This window comes from Ornithodoros turicata, chromosome 1 (assembly GCF_037126465.1).
Source record: "Ornithodoros turicata isolate Travis chromosome 1, ASM3712646v1, whole genome shotgun sequence".
Lineage (NCBI taxonomy): Eukaryota > Metazoa > Arthropoda > Arachnida > Ixodida > Argasidae > Ornithodoros > Ornithodoros turicata.
Genome location: NC_088201.1, coordinates 67,930,233 through 67,948,865, shown reverse-complemented (window position 1 = coordinate 67,948,865; position 18,633 = coordinate 67,930,233). Strand labels below are relative to the sequence as shown.

Sequence of the window (18,633 nt, the reverse complement as noted above, 5' to 3'; positions counted from 1 at the left end):
TTCTGCTAATGTGTACAAGCAATGTAAATATACTGGAATATTAAATTGAATTATGAAAAGAATGTATTGCTATTGGGGTTGTCGTACGCAGTTTCGTACACAGAAAATACACGAAGATGGTGGAACGAAGCAAACGTAATCGAGAATCGTTCATGAAAAAAATAGTAGCAAACTAAAAAGCTAGCCATTAAACGAAGAGTGACATATCATTGTGCTGCCTTTAAGCTTACGGTATCTGTTCAACATCGAAGACCATGAATATATTGCCAAAGAAAAGGTGCATTTTTGCCTTACTCTGCACATTGCAGGTTTATTGAACAGATCTTTGCTTGTGTTGTAGCATACTAGTGGTACAAGCGCCAGCTACCGTTAAGGGCTGTTAAAATATGTCGGAAATACATTCAAATTTTCTCTGATAAAATTTACAGCTGGCACGTTCGCACAAAGAGGAACATCGAACGAGTTCGAAGGGATGAAGCGCTTGCAGCTGAAGAGGAGAAAGAACAGCAGAGACGTGTTCAGCTCGCAGTACGTGTATTATTTGAAAGTGCCTTTATAGGACCGCTTGCAGAACAAATACAGGATTGCATCCTTGCAGGAATCGGAAGCACGTATTAACCTACTCCGCGAACAGGCAAAGCTTCGCAGTGGTGGACAGGGTCATTCAGCAGTAGACGGTGCCAAGCGCGAGTCTCTGTCACAGGAAGATGAAGATGAGCGGAAGCAGAAAGAACATGTGAATTTTTTCGATGATGTCGAAAGCGCACAAGTAAGTAACAATTTCACGGCGATAGTTATTGGGTTCGAGTGGCATATTTGACCGGTAGAACATGTACCATGGATAAAGTCCTATCAAAGTTACTTTCTAACCCAGAGTTTCAGTTACATCAAAAGCTATGGCGTGATCTGTTTCCCCGTGTAGAGGTAGCAGAGAAATATCATGTTACCGTTGCTTTGTACCGGTATAGGTGGCCTATTCGGTAGCGTGTTTGCCTAGTGATTTCAAGGATGTAAGTTCAGACCCGGCCGAGGACGCTAGCAACTTTGGGCCCTATCCTCGTCAAAACTAATCGACCTCGATTACTTTACGTCACGAGCTGTAGGGCGGGGCTGCCTCGGCCCTAATCTCGGACCGTGACCCTACGTCATTTTGACGTAACAATGACGTAAAAGATTAGTTTCAAAGCTGAAAAGTAATGTAGCGAAAGAGGGTCGATTACTTTGAGCGCCGATGGGTTTCATGATGGGTCCGCATGTGCATTTCCGTTTATTGTGTTTATAAAGTCTGTATATGCTCGTCACAACAAAAAATTCATATCTTTCTTCGTTTTTGTTTAATAACGATAGAAAAGCACTGCGTAACATTGTTTCTCTGCACCGATCACGACATCGTATGCGTCAAAGTGGCGGGCTTTTCGAAGCGTCGTCACAGCCGTCGTACAATCAATGTTATTCCAACATAGCGGTTTGCACACAAAAATCTCATCGGTCAAAGTTCACTGTTTGTTGAGTAAAACTATCAACGCTCATTTGCAGCATCATTACCACCCCCACAGCTCACAAGCAAAAGAAGCATATTGAAATGCGAATTATCATTTCGCATATTGAGCACACGAACACACAGAAAAATATAAAGAAAAGCTCATAATAAAGTTCAAGATTTAAAGCACGAACCGATTTCTCATAAACGCGTTTACAGCTCGCGACGCACTGTCCGTTCGACACTTTGCAATGATCGTTCACGCTTTTATCGTTTTGTTGCCTGCCATCAGCGCCATCTCACGGGCACATACCAAATTATAAATGCCAAGTACAGTCACGGTGTCACACAAACATTGCCGTCTTGCACACCTGTACGTCAAGAAAAATGACAAACAGCAAAAAAGGAAATTACGAGCGTGCTTTTCCGCGCATTTTCCACAAAATTCAGTTTTACGGCGATAGAGTTTTCTGTTTCCGACACCAAAGAACCGAAGCAACAAGGCAGGGCGGGCAGATCACAGGTGTGGCCTTCGGATTCTCAGGAGGAAACACCGATAAGGCGGGTCGCTTTCCAAGATAACACGTGGGGCGATTGGTTGATAGGTGTTTTTTTAGTGTTCCAACCACTTTTAATGTTCACGCCTTTTTCGATTGTGCACCAATCACAGAAGAAATTTAAAGTAATCCAGGTAGATTACTTTGACCAGGATAGGGCCCTTGGTGGCAAGTGTACAAGTTACTTTGACACGTTGTCTTTTCGCGAGGGACATTAAATACAGTGTGTCGTGTGTTGAGATTTTGTCACACTTTAAAGGCTGGTTTACAGTCCGACGCAAAGTTTCGTCGTTGCTGCCGCATTCCACGGCACCCGCCAAAGTTCCTCACGCTTCGCCGTCGTCACTTCATCATAGTCTGACGAGATAGAGCGCCACGATGTTGTTTTTTCCATCCGTACCACTTTATTTGTCAAAGCATCCCTCGCCTTCAAACCTTTGACAAACCTGTCCCAAACAGCCTTCCAATACCTCTTGCATCCGTGAATTGATGGGATGACACGTCATTACTTCAACAGCGACGATGGACAATGACCGTATTTACAATGCAATTGAAGGCGGAGTCACAGGGTGCACAGCTTTCACGTTCGCATTTTTTCTGCATTACTTCCATTTTTTAAAATCTCTGTCATTCACTCGGCGTGTTTCGTGCAGACTTTGATGATCATTTGCGGCTTCGGACGGCAAGAGCAGTGCATTGTAGTTGAAGCTACCGCCGGCTGACGGCAGAAGTAGAGACGTGTTCTAGTTGTTGGATCACAGCTGGCGTAGTCGCATGTCGCTGTCCCGCAGCGTTTTGCTTCATACCACTGAACTATGAACTAAACGATGGCCGCTGGCATCGCGCAGCACCCCGCCGCACGCTGTGCTGCCTCGTTCCGCCAGACTGTACACCAGCCTTAAAGAACCCCCAGGTAGGCAAAATTAATCCACAGGCTTATGATCACAGTTGTCTCGCGACGTAAAGCCACAAATTATTAGTCGTAGCTTTGTATCGTCCTTGGTACAAATAACATTTAACTCGTCGCGGAGCGAAATCAATTTGACACATCTATTGCGGTGCTGGAGGCTGTCCACAGTGCCTCCAGTGGTGGCAACTACAATCCGCAAGACTGAGCAGTGCATAAAAACTGTGTGTTTGTGTGATACATTATTACTTCACTGTGTCCCCACTTCCTTACTAGCACCATAGAGAAATTTGTTGTGGAACAGTACATTTGCGAGGCTTGTTGTACATCTTGTCTGACAGTACAAATGTGAGCACTGGTGCAATGCCAGGATATTGCACTGGATAGGGATGTCACACACCTGTTCAGGTGCAAATTTGAAAATGTTTGCACAAAATAGAAATTTTTCTTTTGAGAATGAAAGAAAATGTTTGTCGAGGTCCGCCTTTATTCTGCATGTGCATCTATCTCCTTCCCAGAGTCGGGAGCACGTAGCTTATGACTTGAGCAGGGACCACTTGTTGAATGTTCTTTCACTGCATTTTTTAGGTGTGCAGAATTAAATGGAGGCATTTCTAGTGTATTGTCTGTATATATTTCTGTGTGCACACATTCATTGCTTTATTTAATGTTTGCCACGAGTTGTACTTAACATCCTCGTATTCTTGGCACCACTCCAATGCAGAGCGGGTATCGCACGCAGTAGAAATGTAGTGAAGGTAACTAGCCAAGCACTGAAGTCCAAACAATGCTACATGCTGTGATTGTTTAGACCAGGGGTGCCAAAGTGGCGGCCTGTGTGGCCCTCGAGCCAAAAAAAAAATAATAATAATAATAATCGGCCAAAGCTTCATGAACGGTTGTAGCGTTATCACTGGGCTCTGTACTCGTGCAGCTTATCTGGCATTAGTCAGTGATAGAAAACTGTTGCCATTGACCTGTAACAGCTGATGACTCTCTCACTATAAGAGGTGAGCGGGGCTGGTTGGCACATGACAACAGCGAAGACGACAAAAGTAACACAAAGACTGCCACGGAACCTCAAACTTTCAACCTTTAATCATGCGACAATAGGTTGAAAGTTTTGACGTTGCCTGTCTTCTCTCTGTTGCTTTCGTCATCTTCACTGATGAGTCTCTAAACCTGTCCCTGCGTCTTATGTTTACACGATTAATATTACTAGTATATTCTTACCAAAATTTCTGAGCAAACCCTACATGGCCAGTTTGTAATATTGGCACCTTCAATGCCACCAGAAACGGACCAGTTCAGTCACAGGCTTTGTGATCTCCCGAGTGAATTCGGGCAAAGATTCTTTGAGTGCTGGAGACTTGCAACGGAAGGTTTTGGCTCGCCGTTTTCCGCAGTTGTTAACAGTGTTCCTGATTAACAAATGAAAACGATTGACCTGCAGTGCGATGCACCAATAGAGACCAAGTTTGCTGAAGTTGGAGCGGCTTCGTTTTATTCTTACATTGGACGTCGGCCAACTGCATAATCTGTAACCCATCCAATTTCTCTCACTGTGCCTTTTTGGTCTTGTTTGGTTTTAATATAATCATCATATTTTTAGTTTAAGGTCATACTCAACATCTGTCTTGATGCATTATGGCCTAAGTTGCCCTTGTGCCATTAAACCCTGAAACATCATCATCAGCAGTCTATAAAAGCCATGTGAACAAAGTGTCACCTTCATCACCTTGCAGAGAAGCTTGCATGGCAAAAATGCTGACCATGAGAGAGAGAAAAAGGAGGAACAGGAAACGTATGAAAAGAAGATTGGCCTACTGACATACCTTGGACAAGGCTCCTCAGAGGCTTCAGGTGATTGAGGCTTTTTTAAAAATGTACCAGCAGGACTTGGGTCATTCTGGTAGTGTATCTGTAGAGACAATTTGGACAAAAAAAAAGTGGAGGTTAATATGAAAAGACATGTCAGTCATGTCAAAGCAAGGCTATTCCGCGCCAGATATTCCACTCGTGCTGCTCGTTATTCAGTGGCATCTCAGGAGTGTTTGCAGAAAGCTTTGTGCTTCTATGACAAATTCTTTTTGCGTTAATAAAATGTTTGAAAATGAACTAATTTGAATTTCCACAATTTTTGTAATGTGGCAGTCTCGACAAAATACAGTAGAATCTTGATGATACGTATCTCTCAGGACGACGTAAAATATTCGTATAATCCAAAATTCGTATCAAAAGAGTGAAACCAAGTATAAAAATTGAGCCAAGAAAATAGACAGTGACTGTTCATTTTCCATTACTGTCGGTGAATGAGGTCTTTTGTAATTTCTTTTGCGTCTCTGTTTTTGGTCAGCGTTGCCAAAATTAGCGAGATGATTCAAAAGGCCAAGGCTTTCCACTCGCGAGTTGCGCAACAGTGCCGTAAAGCGAGCTTCACATAAAGCACGCAGGCATTAGGTGAAGCTGATCTGCAGAATGATGACGCCTAGCAAAGGAGTGCCCAAGGCTCTTTTATGTTGCCGGAAGTTGTCCTGATATGTTTCCTTCATATGTTCTGGTCGCTCTTTTTCTAAACCAGTGCAACGTCACACGGCTTCGTGGTTGGCGCTCACACTGGCGCATGCGGGTCATGTGGGAACGACCTCTGTCGCCTCCTCGGCTCGTTCGTATCACCCGTGAAGGCAAGATAACACTATAATCCGCAATGTAATCCATGGGAAGAATAGACATTTTGGACAGGACTGGAAAATAATTCGTATCATCCTGAAATTCGTATAATCTGTGATTGTATCATCGAGGTTCTGTTATAACTGCAGTACCTCATTTGATAGAACAGGGGTCCTACTACATGAGATTAAAAAGCTTGGAAAGTACTACATTTCAAATATGTGAGTAAATATTTTCCCTCTGGACTTGGCACTTTAGGAATACATTGGAGTCTGCATTCTAAACATGTCCTATACTGAACAACTGTGCAAGGAAGAAGTTCTGGGTGTTGCAATCTCACTCTGACCCCTAAATCAATACTTTGTGTTTGTCTTGTCCATCTTTGTGTGTTTTGTCTTTTTAGTAAAAATGACATTTCATATCGCAAAGACTCACCACTACGGTGAGAGGGAATGGTACACACCATTTACATAGTGAAGGCAACTCACAAAATAACTCTTGTATAGCACACTATTCCAACACAAGGGGCTTCTCTGGCTACTACTTCTCGTCCCAGCGGTTAATAGCATGAACACAGTACATCATGTCCATTTATCTTAATACAGTGTTTCTCCATGACCAGTCTGTTGTGCTGAACAGCTTGAACGTCCAGAATCTACCCGCTGTGAAATGCTGGAAGCGCCGAGCAGTACTATGTTTCTTTTTTCACCAATGCCTGTACACATTGGAAGAGTGCCTTCCATTAATGGTGATGCTTGCATAGCAACCAGTCCTAGACACATAGTTGAAGCCTTAAAGGGGTTGAGACACTTTCAGAGATGTGGTTCATTACATTATGGGCGCATTGTATTGCACGCCAGAATACAGAGGAAAAATAATTATTCTTCTACGTGTCGTGCATAGTGAGATACAAGCCCTCGAATGCACTCCTGGGCAAAGCGCAGACGTCACAGACCTCAGTTGCGTCCATTCCCATTGGCAACTGTAAGCACGTGACTTCTTGTGCGCTGCCTCCCTGGCGGCGGTGAGGTCTGTGATGTCAGAGCCGCGTGAGTTTCGGTATCTGCTATTTTGTCCATTTCTATTGTCCTCCTCGCTGTGAAGCTTTCATTGGAGGTTCACATCGATGCAAAGCACCGTTTTTTACATTTATCTGGGATAACTTGGGATGACCTGTCGCAACCGCTTTAAGAAAAAGAATCTTGTCATATGTTATTTGGAATAGGGGTGTAGGCAGCCCACTTCATGTCCTAGAAGAGTGTTTCTCAACCGGGGTTCCGCAGCGGGACAGTGCAGCGGAACTCTGCTGACATTCATCTGGAAAGTCTGCTGGAAAACCCAGGGCAGACGTCATACTGCACAGTCAGTGGTAGGATTCTAACCCAACGCCACCCACTGCAAGACCTTTGGAGTAACCACTAATGAGCGGATGCTTTTATCCACTCGACCATGTTGATGGCGGAAAAAGAAATGAGAAAAAATTAGAGAGATAGAAAATTGTGTCTTCCGTAAACAGCTTTACATGGTGAATGGCAGGCAAATTTTGTGTATGTTATGGAGAGTGTAGTACTGCAGCTTCTAATGACATAGACATAATCAGGTAGTTTGTTGAAAAGCATGGGCGAATAAATGGCAAAAATATCGGATGCACATTTTTGACATTGTGCTACCTATAGGGTTCTTCCAAGCATTGTGGAAAATATATTTTGTTCTGGGACCTCCACAACTACTTATCGGCGGAGTCCCTCTACGTGTGCAAATTAAAAAAAAAGTATCCGAGACGGTCGAGCGGCCCTATTCGACCATCTGGCCTAGAATGGCCCTGCAATGAGTGCTAAAGTAATAAATGCAAAGTTTCTAGAAATTCAGTGACATACCTGGAAAATATTGTTGAACTTCAATCAAAACACTAAAAAGCATATCATCTTACTGTACTATTCTTTTTCAACAGGGAGCTCATCATGGTATTCCGAGTCCCACGAGAAACGCATGGAGTTGTTCTATGATGCACAAAGGTGGGTAGTACCATAGTCGACTGAAACTATTTCACGTTAGGAATAGTTAGTGTGTGGCAAATTATGCGCAGGTCAATTGGTTTAAGTTGATTGCAGCACTTTTCTTGTTAACCACGTGTGAACAGTGTATTATGCAATACTGATATTTCTTATAATTCTGCTTTTCTGGCAGGTCAACTAAAGACACGAAACTGAAAGACAGTATGGACCCACTAAAGGTGTTCAAACGCTTTGTAGATGCAAAACATGGGCTGCAGGAGAATAGCAAGAAAATTAAACAGTTTAAGGTGAATGTTGGTCTATAATTACACAAGAGTGTTCATAATATTATTACTGGAACTTTGTGAATGCATGAGAGATTTTACAGGAGTTGTTTGGGCGTGAAACGATTGCTGTTGCACTGGATGTCTAATTTTCAGCTCATGCATGATGTTATTGTCTGACTGTGTAGCTGTGTTGAAGTCATGCACTGCTAATGCTGGCTGCATTTTTTTATTCGTAATATAACTGGGAGGGCCGTAAGATATTGGGAGGACTGTACGTTTTTTTAGTAAATGTAGAATTTTTCTAGAATTGAATACCTGTGTCATTTTGTTATCAGATTTGCTTTAGAAGAAAAAAAGAACTGTGAAGTTGGCAGTGCAGTGTGGCTGGTGGGCCCACTGGATATCTTTAGAACAGAGCTGAGTGTTGTCAATAATGGGAGTCATTCTTTTTGTAGAAATACTTTTCACGGAAATGGAAGATCTAGTTAAAAAAAAAGATGATGTTGGGAGGCGGGAAAACTGTCTGGCCTGGAAAGTGAATTTTCTTACTGAATGCTTGTAGAAGGTAGGCAAAAACTAGGTGATTTTGTTCTTCATTGCAGTAGTTTATGCATATCTAACAATTAAGACAGGGATCAGTTTGTATAATGGGATCTGCGGTGTGCGATGAAATCAGAGGCACAAAAAATGTTTCCAGGGAACTTTTAAAATGTAATTCCGCAAATACTTGAGTGTCAGGCAAATGTTTGGATATGTTCCGTGCAAAAAGCGAATCAGTACATGTTTCAGTTTGACGCATTAAATTAGACACCCAGATGGAATCACCTTGGTTTGGGGTTTTATTGCAGGAGCTCAAAATCGGGCCATACTGGGTAGAAAAGCAGATTTTCTAGTGGGAAGAAAAAAACAACAAAAATACCGTATTCTCCCACTTCAGCTGGCATGCCACAAAAGTGGAGGGAATCCAACTTTGAGGTTTCCAAAAGCTGGTCTTCATTGGCATGCTGCAAAATTAGAGGTTCATTTTTTTCCCAGTGAAAATCATTTTTTCGTTGGAGCGATATCCTCCTCCATCTCTGGAAACTTCGCTTGCTTTTTTTGCGTTTCTTTGCTGGATGGCAGGTTCCTTCTTTTCCGAATGAAAAAGTTGTTGGCCGCGTTGCGAGCCTTTAACTGCTCTTGACATCTGCCCCAGTCTTGCACACATTGACGACGAATTCCAAACACTCTTGCAGAAGCACTGATGTTACCTTAGGCTTCTTTGTCTTTTCAGTGTTGAATACGAGATCGTCCCCACTGTTTCCCACATGTCCGCTCACCATCTAGTATAGCCGATGTTTCTGATGCTGGTGTTGTCGATTGTCAAGAGAGCTATCTCTGCCGTCCAGCTCCATTGCTTCTTGTGCTAGCACTGAACTTGAAAGGCGGAAATGTTACTGTGGCTATCGACCTTAATCAGTGACGTACAAATGTGTTTGCATGCGTCACATAGTCATTCCTGGGGACAACCCTCTTTGGAAGGAACATTCTGTGGTGCTTGCTACTTTATCACTTCTCACCAAGGGAAATTCACCTCGGATTTTATGGCATGCTGCAAAGTACGGGGATGTGTGGCATGCTGGTCTCCACCGATTGTATGTGGCATGTTGGCTAATGCAGGGGAATACGGTACTAATAACACAGTGGACCACCGTTTATCCGGACTTCACTTATCGGACTTCCTGCGCTATCCGGACAAAAACATGTTGACAAATTCGAGTAAATGCAGTTTGCCTTCATTTATTGGGATGGTTGAATGAATGGATTAGGGGACCCCTGGCGAGGCCTTTTGTAACAAGGGCTCAGCACCAAAGTGTGCTGCATTTGTGTTGAGTGTTGAATCAGAGACAGTGTGTGACTTACAGTTCGTCAAGACAGGGCGATAACCTCAGAAAATTTCTACCTTTCCCATCGTGCACCACGTTGACCAGTTTAGTGTTTGACATCGTTAGGAAAGGTGTGTCTGTCGTTCTTCCAAGTGCCCAAGCTCAGGTTTCTTCAACTATGGAATTTATTCACCAGCTTGCCTGCACCTATGCTGTATTATCTTGGAGTGATTCTATGCATGCCACTTGTCAGCAAAAGCATTAAAGATTAGTAACTAGCATGGTAAGCAAAGCTGCAATATGCAAGAAGAAATGACGTGCACACACAAAGATTCCGGATCAATGAGTGGGGAATCCAGTGATGTGGTACATGACAGTGCACGAAGTGCACAGGAAACGGCTTAGCATTCTTTGAATGGAAGACTAATGTTTCTCGAGTTAACGACATAATATATAGCAGTTTTACAGGAGCTGAATGTCTGCAGTAATTTTACACGCGTGACGGTGGATGATTGCTTATGCACTCCGAAATAAACACGTGCTTTTTTCACAGCTGATGGCTCATCTCATCTCAAGTTCGGTTGGTTCGGTGGGTTCGGTGGGAACCACAAGATCCGGATAAACTGGGGTCGACTCTAATAATAAAACATCACTCCTCACATTCAGATAAACATGAGATGCCAAGTGGCTATGCTGAATGTGCAGTGCTTAGCATTCTCCAGTGCCTATGTTAGTAGCTGAGTTTACACTTTGGCCAATTTCTGGAAAGTCTGGAAAGTGACGATGATGGAAACCCCAAGAAAGGTTATCCCTAAAACAGAAGGCTTGTTTGCCTCTTTTACATGCTTAAAATTTCATGTTCACAGGCGACATTCTGTAACATTGACATTGTAACTTCCTGAGAGCAGGGCTCAATGCTCGTAAGGTACTTCAGGTTTTCAAAGGCGGCACCCACATTAATCCACCCTGACGCTGCGCATACGTCTTTCTGAATGCAAAATTCCAATCCTTCTGGCTTTCAGTGATGTATGATGCCGATAATACCATATTTACTTACATTATTTGTACACTTTTTGTCCCCAAAGAAAGTCTGAAAAGTTTGGGGGAAAAAGATTACACGGGAACGTTCGTCACACTATTCAGACGACGCAAAATTTAGTATGACTGTCATATAGGCTCTCGGTAGAGCTGATATTGACATTATCCCTGCGTTGTGCAAGCACGAAAGTACCCAAATACTGCACAACTGCTGACGGTTGGGAGGCAACACACCGCATCCCACTACTGCTCGTACACCCGTGAAATATGTCGAGATGCTACTGGAAGACTCCGCTAGTCGCACTCGAAAACCGAAAGCACGCTATGATCGCCAACTTTACCATGTTGTGGTTTAAGGTTTGTCGTAGCGTGTTTGTCCAACGTTTCTTTCCGCGTTTTGTAGTTCGAGTGACAGTATCGTTCATCGCCCAACTTGCCCAATCGTTCATCACCCAATCAAAACTCGGGTGCCCAAATTCCGAGATTTTTTGTTTCCTTGACATTTTTACTGCTAAACTAGGGGTGTGCAAAATACGCGAGTAAATATGATAAATTATAGAGCTCGATTAAAGAAATATCTAGAAATTGATGCCTGGTGAGTGAACTGTCCCTTTAAATGCACAAGCACAGAACTGGACAACTGTGTTAGTGAGTTAAACGTGTCTAAAATATGGTGCTCATAAAGCTTTTATTGAACATTGAAGGAGCTGATGGCAAAGCCAGTTACGGAGCATGTTGAACATCGAAAGCACAAGCACAAGAAGCACAAGAAGGAGGCAAAGAGGCTTCAGAAGTCACTGGAACAGTTGAGATCTGAACGACTGCGCAGAGAACAAGCGGAAAAGGCTAGGGCAGAAGAGCTGCTGAGGAGGGTACGCAACGAAAAAGACGCGAAGCAAGCACCAGAGGTAATCGTGGATGAGCGGCTACGAGGATACAACTCGCAGTATAACCCACACCTCGCTAAAAAGTAGAGGTGTTTAGAGAAGCACCTAATGGACTGGAAGAAGCTGTAAAAAGAGCATATTTGTACATACTGTTTGTTTATAAAACGTATACTACGTGAAATAAAAGACAAGAACAACTGCATTTCTCAACAGCCCATTAATTGGAAAAATGACATATTGCAGCCTCACTGCATGTTGTGATATAACACTTTTCATGCAAAAACAAACAGTACTATATTAGAGAATGGCAGTTGATGAAAAGGGGCCAAGCCAGGGGGTGGATCTTTGGCCTGACTCTCCCCCATCAATTTCTGCTGTCACCATGTGCTCCAATTGGTTTGACACTTGCATACAAAATGTTGATGACACAGCATACTACATACACTGTAAGTGTATGTAGTATACTAGCAGCATAGCATACTACATACACTGTAAGTGTATGTAGTATGCTGTGCTAGACTGTATCCCCCCGCAGAAAAATCCTGAATCTGCCCCTGGACACTGGAACTCAAACCCACACTGCTCTGATTGGTGGACAGAGTGGGTTCTGTGATGTTTCCTGAGCAGTGTTACCACTTTTTCAGGAGTGAAAGTAGCCAAAATCGAGTTAAAAAGTCGCTAGAAATCACCAAGTATCAAGTCTACACCTAAATAGGCAAGAACGATGTAGTGTGAGTCAGGTTGATTAGATATTGTGATGGTCAATAGCACTTTTACACACGAGGTAGATAATGCTATAGTTAGTTTACGACTGGATTCTGAAATTATAAATACATGTACAGTGGTGTGAATCCACCTTTGCTATACATAGGAAAGGAGAAACAGGCTACGTAAAAGCCAATGAACACTACAACCTGAAGGCTCGCAGATTTTTTTATTTTCTTTAATGCGAGTTGTTTCCCATTCTGTGCCACAATGCCTGGCAGTGTTGCAGTGTGCATGTTTATGGCATCCGCAAATCAGTTGCATGCCAGTGGGAGAGCAGCCCTCCGGCACGGTGTAGTACATAGCCGTGTTGTCAGCAGGTGCAACAATACTTTGCCCTATATTGCACTTAAGTATGTAATTTATCGAATGTCACTTACTATTTTTGGAAGGTGTACACGCCAAATATTATCCAGAGTTCTTGCAGTCCATGGTGTTGCCAAAAATCTCACAATAAACAGTGAAAAGTTGCTAAACAGTGGCTAATCCCAGTATACGAGGAAAAGTCTAAGCACAGCAAGAAAGTCTCTAAATTTATCGAAAAATTTGCTAAGGTGGCACTACCACTCCCAACGTGTCCTGCTGCTACCGGTCATCCAGCATTATGGAGTGTGCATAACAGTAAGCATACGACGTGTCTTCATACGTACCGTCAAGAGCACGACTGCGAGGAGCAAGCTGTGTACTGCGACTGGCCACAGTCACAGAATCAAGAAAGAGTCTGGGATTGGTTAGGAACTGGTGTGAGCATCTAACCTCACCCTTTCCTGTCACATGTTGTATGAGGGGCATCGTAATATGATGTGTCGTTAAATGCGGGTTTTGCGGTTTATACTGTGAAGGGTACATTAAGTATGGATTCATGCTTCATGAAAAGAACCCACAGTGTGTTGTTTCCAGTGAGGTCTTAGCAAATCGTTGTATGAATGTGTGTAGAAATGTCCATTTTGTTAATTGTTTCATGAAATATATTTTAGCATGTTATCCTTTGCAAACATGTCATTGGATTGGGTGGGGGGGTTTCCTCGCTCTGCCAAAAAAATGCAAAGGGGTTCCACAAAATTTGAGAACCCCTGTCCTATGCCATAGTGGCATAGCCCTTTTGTCAAAGCTCTGTAGAATTTTGCAGCCCCGACTTATGTGGAAAGAAACATTGTGATTTATCTACATGTCTAACCTGCTGTATCATTGTAAAAGAACTCAAGCAAACATCAGTGTGTGCATGCTGTGTCAGTCTTGTCTCCAGCACTGTGGGGTTTACTGCATTTCATGAAACAAATGGGCAAGATATTTTGGAACTCTGTGACAAAGAAGTATGTTACGGACAAAGAACATGGCTGTATCTCCTGACGGTGATGTGGTGCTGTCTCGACGTATCGTGTTGGGCGATCAATGGTCATCACAACCCAATGATTGTTTTGTTCAGTGATGGGCTAGGGACCCAAACAGATTGATGCCTACGCAAAATGGATTTGCTACAGGTGCTAAAGGAGATGTCGTGGTGGTGTCGGCTTCGGCCATTGGAAAGATTGGCATGACTTTATGCGCTTGAGGACAGCGGTGTAAAACTGTGGCAAAAAAAAAGGAGTAAAAAGAAATGCGGGCAGAGCAGTGCTGAGGACACATCCACTACACAGAATATGTCAGTGTCGTTCTGTGACAGTGTCGTTTGTGTGTGCCAACGTTGACACCGCACTCCGCAGCTTTGCAACTCTCCAGCGACATGCTCGTTTGACGCTGCTCAATTGTCTTTCGGTGTGTCCTACGTTTTGTCTCCTTTACTTCCATTACCTCGTTCTTATATTGTTTTACGTATTTTGTATGCAAGTGTTGCAACATTTCGAAGTGAAGGCAATATTTTCATCACTTTATTCGGTTTTGCACTGTGTTTCAGGGATTAGTTCACTGCAGTTGCACTTCATATTGCACTTGCTGCCGTCTCAAGGTCAAGGTCGCAGTAAGTATTGTGCGTACACCTGCGGTCTGTCACTTGGTACTACATATTGCCAGGGGCAGATCAAGGATTTTTCTGCGGGGGGTCCTGCCTTGGACAGCATGCTATTACACTACCAAGGTCAATAAAAACTCTATGTGACGACTGGAATTGAGGGGGGCTCACATCCAGATCCCCTCCCAAAATCCACCCCTGCATATTGCCACGTGCCTCCAGCTATTGTGTCAGTAGCAGTAAGTATTTGAAATCTTATCATGCTCAATTTCCTGGAAAGGCCTCCATACTAGCTGCAGACAAACACTTATTCAAGATGAAAATATCAGTGGTATATTTTTAGTAAGCTTTTGAAAAAACACAAATAATGATGGAGCAATACAACGCAACAATCAAAGTGCAGCTCTGCAGTCAGTTATTGTTTGTTGGGGAGGTATGTATGAAGGTACATAGCTTCGTCAATTATCTGCTAGTAAACACAGTAGTACTCATGTATGCCATTTGTACTAGTGCACCAGACTGAAAATTTCAATCCATTTTGCCAGGAAATATCCATATATCATCACTATACTAGAACTGTACCAATCCTCACTATGCACTTACTGCTCAAGATAGTTGCACACATGTAGTTTGGTCTAAAAAAGTGAACTTTTCACATTTGTATGCTCTTGTCACATCCATTTGTTCACTAATAAACTCCTCCTAAGCCACAGCAAATGACAGTGTTTTGAAGAGTCAAAGAATGAAAATATATGTACAAATGTGACTGATGTCCCTATAGGCCGAGTACTTAGCAGACTTACATCGATATTGAAGTTAAATTTGATCCCGCAGTGTTGGAAAGAGTATTTGTTAAGGTGCAAAAATTTAAGGTTTAGATCTTTAGACATAAACCTTAATCAACGACACCCTTACCTTTCAAGCAGTCTTCTCCATTTAAACTGGGTAACCGAGTTGTACAATTGCATGCTTTCAGCATTGAACTGTCTAACCTTGTTCTTTATATTTTTATTACTGAAAAGTTGACACCCTTGGGGGAAACAAAATGCTGGGCAATGTCTCCCAGTTGTCCCTGCATGTTAATTATTATTAATTATTGATAAGGCTGTTAAGATGAGGACAAAGTAACTCCACATACCCCTATGACTGAAACCGCAACACAGCTGCAACAAAGACGAGGCAGCCACATCTTTGTGGTCCAGACACAGTGTCAAGGAAACACACAAAATTCACATATTTTTACTGTCTTTGCAACTAAATTTTTATTTGATGATCCACGTCTTGGAGCATTGCTGTGACCAAGAGCAAAAAGGAGTTCGTTGTCAACATTTGACCTTCTCTTTTCTTCGGTTCGCAATTCAGAAAGCAAAGATAAAAAGGAAAACTGAGTTTTCCATGGTGAACTCCTTCAGGCCCACAGCATTTGCAAGTAATAGGGTGTCAGAACATGTTCTGATCAGGAAAACAATTATGGAATGGAAACTGGCTTTGCCACGTAGAATGTGCAATATATGGTTCTGCTGCGAATGGATCAGCACTTTTCTTATGGCTTTTAGTTCTTATTTTGAACATTAAAAATCTCAACATTCATGGTACAAAGTTAGGTAATCTCTGTGGCTAAAAATTAGCAATGCCCAGGAACAATGTAACTGAATTAAGCCATAGGTGAAACTGCTGTTTATGCAACCGCAGAAATGTGCACTTACTGTATAAGTGGTTAAATTCGCGGGCTCAATAATTCGCTAATTTGTGAGGCACCACGCTAGACAACGACTTGCGGAATCTTAAATTTGCGGTACCGTGGAGTGTTGACTCTGCATCAGGCATCTTACGGGCCCTCCATCTCCACCAAAACGTATCGCCCTTCTCACTGAGAGGGCTGCAATTAGGGGGTCCTCACTTGGCTGGTGTCGAGGTCATTACCAAATTGCCCAGTCTCCCGTCATTCTTGTCACCGCATCAAGCAGGTACGATTGCCACTCGATAGTCGTGCTGCAACTTTTACAAAGGCCGATCTGCGTGGCAGAGTGCTTAAACCCATACATGCTTGCTGGATGGTCCAGGCTTACACAGAACTGGAGTCCCAGGACGCCGTCACCCGCACATGATTCGTGAAGGCTGGACTACCTTCTCCACTTGCAGCAGAGAACTGAACATTTTGTGAGGCAATGCAGTGTAAATGTGTACATAAGTTGCCTCCAGCGTCCTGGGTCAAATTTCTTACACATTTCGTTCGCATATTTTTCTGTCACTGGTTCGAATATTTCACGGAAGTTTAAATTCGCGAAGAAAAGAACGCTTGTGACTTTCAAGAAAATTGGTTCCTTGTGAAAATTATTGCTGATACAGTATATTGCATCGACCTTGACTATGATGTGTAGCCGAACAGTAGGATGCAGTTTTTGTTAATCAACAAATTACCCGAACAATCGCACAAATGTGTTTTTGTTGTGCACATACATAACTACTGAAGATCTGATTCCACTAGCATGACCTTCCACTTGCGTAGCCCTAGTTGGAACTGCTGACTAATTCATGCTAGGGTTTAAAATATGTTTCCAAAATCCTGAAGGAGAAAAACGGCAATAATTGCTGTTCATTTCAAGTAAGTAGCATTCATTTGTTTAGTCATTTAATTTATTTTTATGTTTTTTGTGTTGTTGTGCAGTCACATCGAAGAACGCAAGTGTGATGCCTATTTTCACGTCTATTTCAGTGATGCTGACACAATTTCCATGCTGGGCCTGATGCAGCCACACGAAACCTCCCTGTAGGCATACTATGCATGCTTTCTTGTTTGTCTCTGGATGTGCCAACAGCGACCTGTCTAAAAGGTTGGTCTTCATGCAACAGCATTATAAACAGATACAAAGAATCAGTGCACTGAGCATAGCAACATACCACGTTGTAATCTCATTTTTAAAGTGCCGTACAGAACTTTAGCGTCAGCAATTAATCACCGACATTGTCCTCCACATCTTCGTCTCTCTCGTTCTCCAAAGTTTTCACCTTTACGTCTAAATCCTCACCATACTGAATGGCGTTATCAATAACGAGCAACAGGTCGCCGATACTCTCCTCATCCTTGATATTGAGGGGCATAAACTTCACCAAACTATATTCGTCAACTACTTTAGCGATGGCTTCAGTCAGAGCACTGTACTTAGTTCCAAAATGCCTGTCTTCTTCGAGTAGCGTACGGCCGTCTGGTTCCAAGAAGTTACTGATCTGCCGTCGCCCGGCTTTATTGAGAAGATCCATTTTAGTGATAATATTTATATGCGGTATCTCGAAATTCACCATCGCAGAAAGTGCTGCAAACACACCCGAAAAGAACTTTGAGGTTTCGATCATAAACTGTGAGTCCAAGAGAAAGACACCGCAGACGCGAAATTCCCACGACTGCAACATTTCCACCAATCTCTTCATCACACTGAGGTGTGTGTACAGCTCAATCTGTCCGGGACAGTCAAAGAGAAAGTAATCATCGGAGTCTTCACCCAACTCTTCCTTTAACCATTCACTGTTTTCGACGAGGTATTCGAGACAAAACACGAGCCCTCCGTTAGGGCCGAAACGCAAGTCTTCGTCCTCCATGACATCGTCGACGTGTATGAGATTCCTGATGTCGAATGCGACGTCGTAGTTGAAGTATTCAGCAGCAGGATCGAGGTTCACCACTTGAGCAGTGCGGCCGATAACATCGCAGTGTTTGGCAATCGTGCTGCAATAAGTGCTTTTCCCGCTCCCCGCGGGTCCCATGACGAGCTGCGCGTACCTCATAATCAGGCTGTAACACACTCGCTCCAAAGAAGCGATATGTAAAGGCGATCTAAAAGACTGAAGTAAACAACTTGAGAAACGCGCACATGCTACCGTCTGGGGAGCGCCATTTTTGCTGTAGCACACGATTACGGAGAGTAGAGACAACATTTGTCTACTGTAGCGCCACTGCACGTTTCCAACGAGAAGTTCGGCTGAAATACATGGAGGCATAGCTTTTGCGCACAGCGCAGGGTCGTACTTCTACGTCATTTTTGGTACAGCTAGTATGCTGCGGAACATAGGCGCCGACTGCGGGGGGGCTCGGGGGCCCTTGCCCCCCGGAACATGAACTAGGAGGGGCGCCGCCTCCCCCGGGAAGTCCCGCTAAGAGACTGACACCAACCTTTGGGGCTCGGCGCGCCCGGGTCAAAAGAGCGAAGAGGCACCAACCCCCAAAATGCATCTTGCAA

The 18,633-nt window shown here is 43.3% G+C and overlaps 2 protein-coding genes across 2 annotated transcripts; one reads left to right on the top strand and one right to left on the bottom strand.

Annotated features, from left to right (window-relative positions):
- Positions 1 to 106: 106 nt before the first annotated feature.
- Positions 107 to 11,887, top strand: LOC135378358 (leukocyte receptor cluster member 1 homolog). Its single transcript, XM_064611371.1, has 7 exons — positions 107 to 277; positions 429 to 528; positions 599 to 769; positions 4,690 to 4,807; positions 7,566 to 7,629; positions 7,802 to 7,916; positions 11,503 to 11,887. The coding sequence occupies exons 1-7, from the start codon at positions 255 to 257 to the stop codon at positions 11,770 to 11,772; spliced, it is 861 nt and encodes a 286-aa protein (XP_064467441.1). The 5' UTR covers positions 107 to 254; the 3' UTR covers positions 11,773 to 11,887.
- Positions 11,888 to 17,282: 5,395 nt separating this feature from the next.
- On the bottom strand, positions 17,283 to 18,323 carry LOC135400177 (GPN-loop GTPase 3-like). Its single transcript, XM_064631917.1, has one exon. The coding sequence runs from the start codon at positions 18,179 to 18,181 to the stop codon at positions 17,351 to 17,353; it is 831 nt and encodes a 276-aa protein (XP_064487987.1). The 5' UTR covers positions 18,182 to 18,323; the 3' UTR covers positions 17,283 to 17,350.
- Between the last annotated feature and the right edge of the window lie 310 nt (positions 18,324 to 18,633).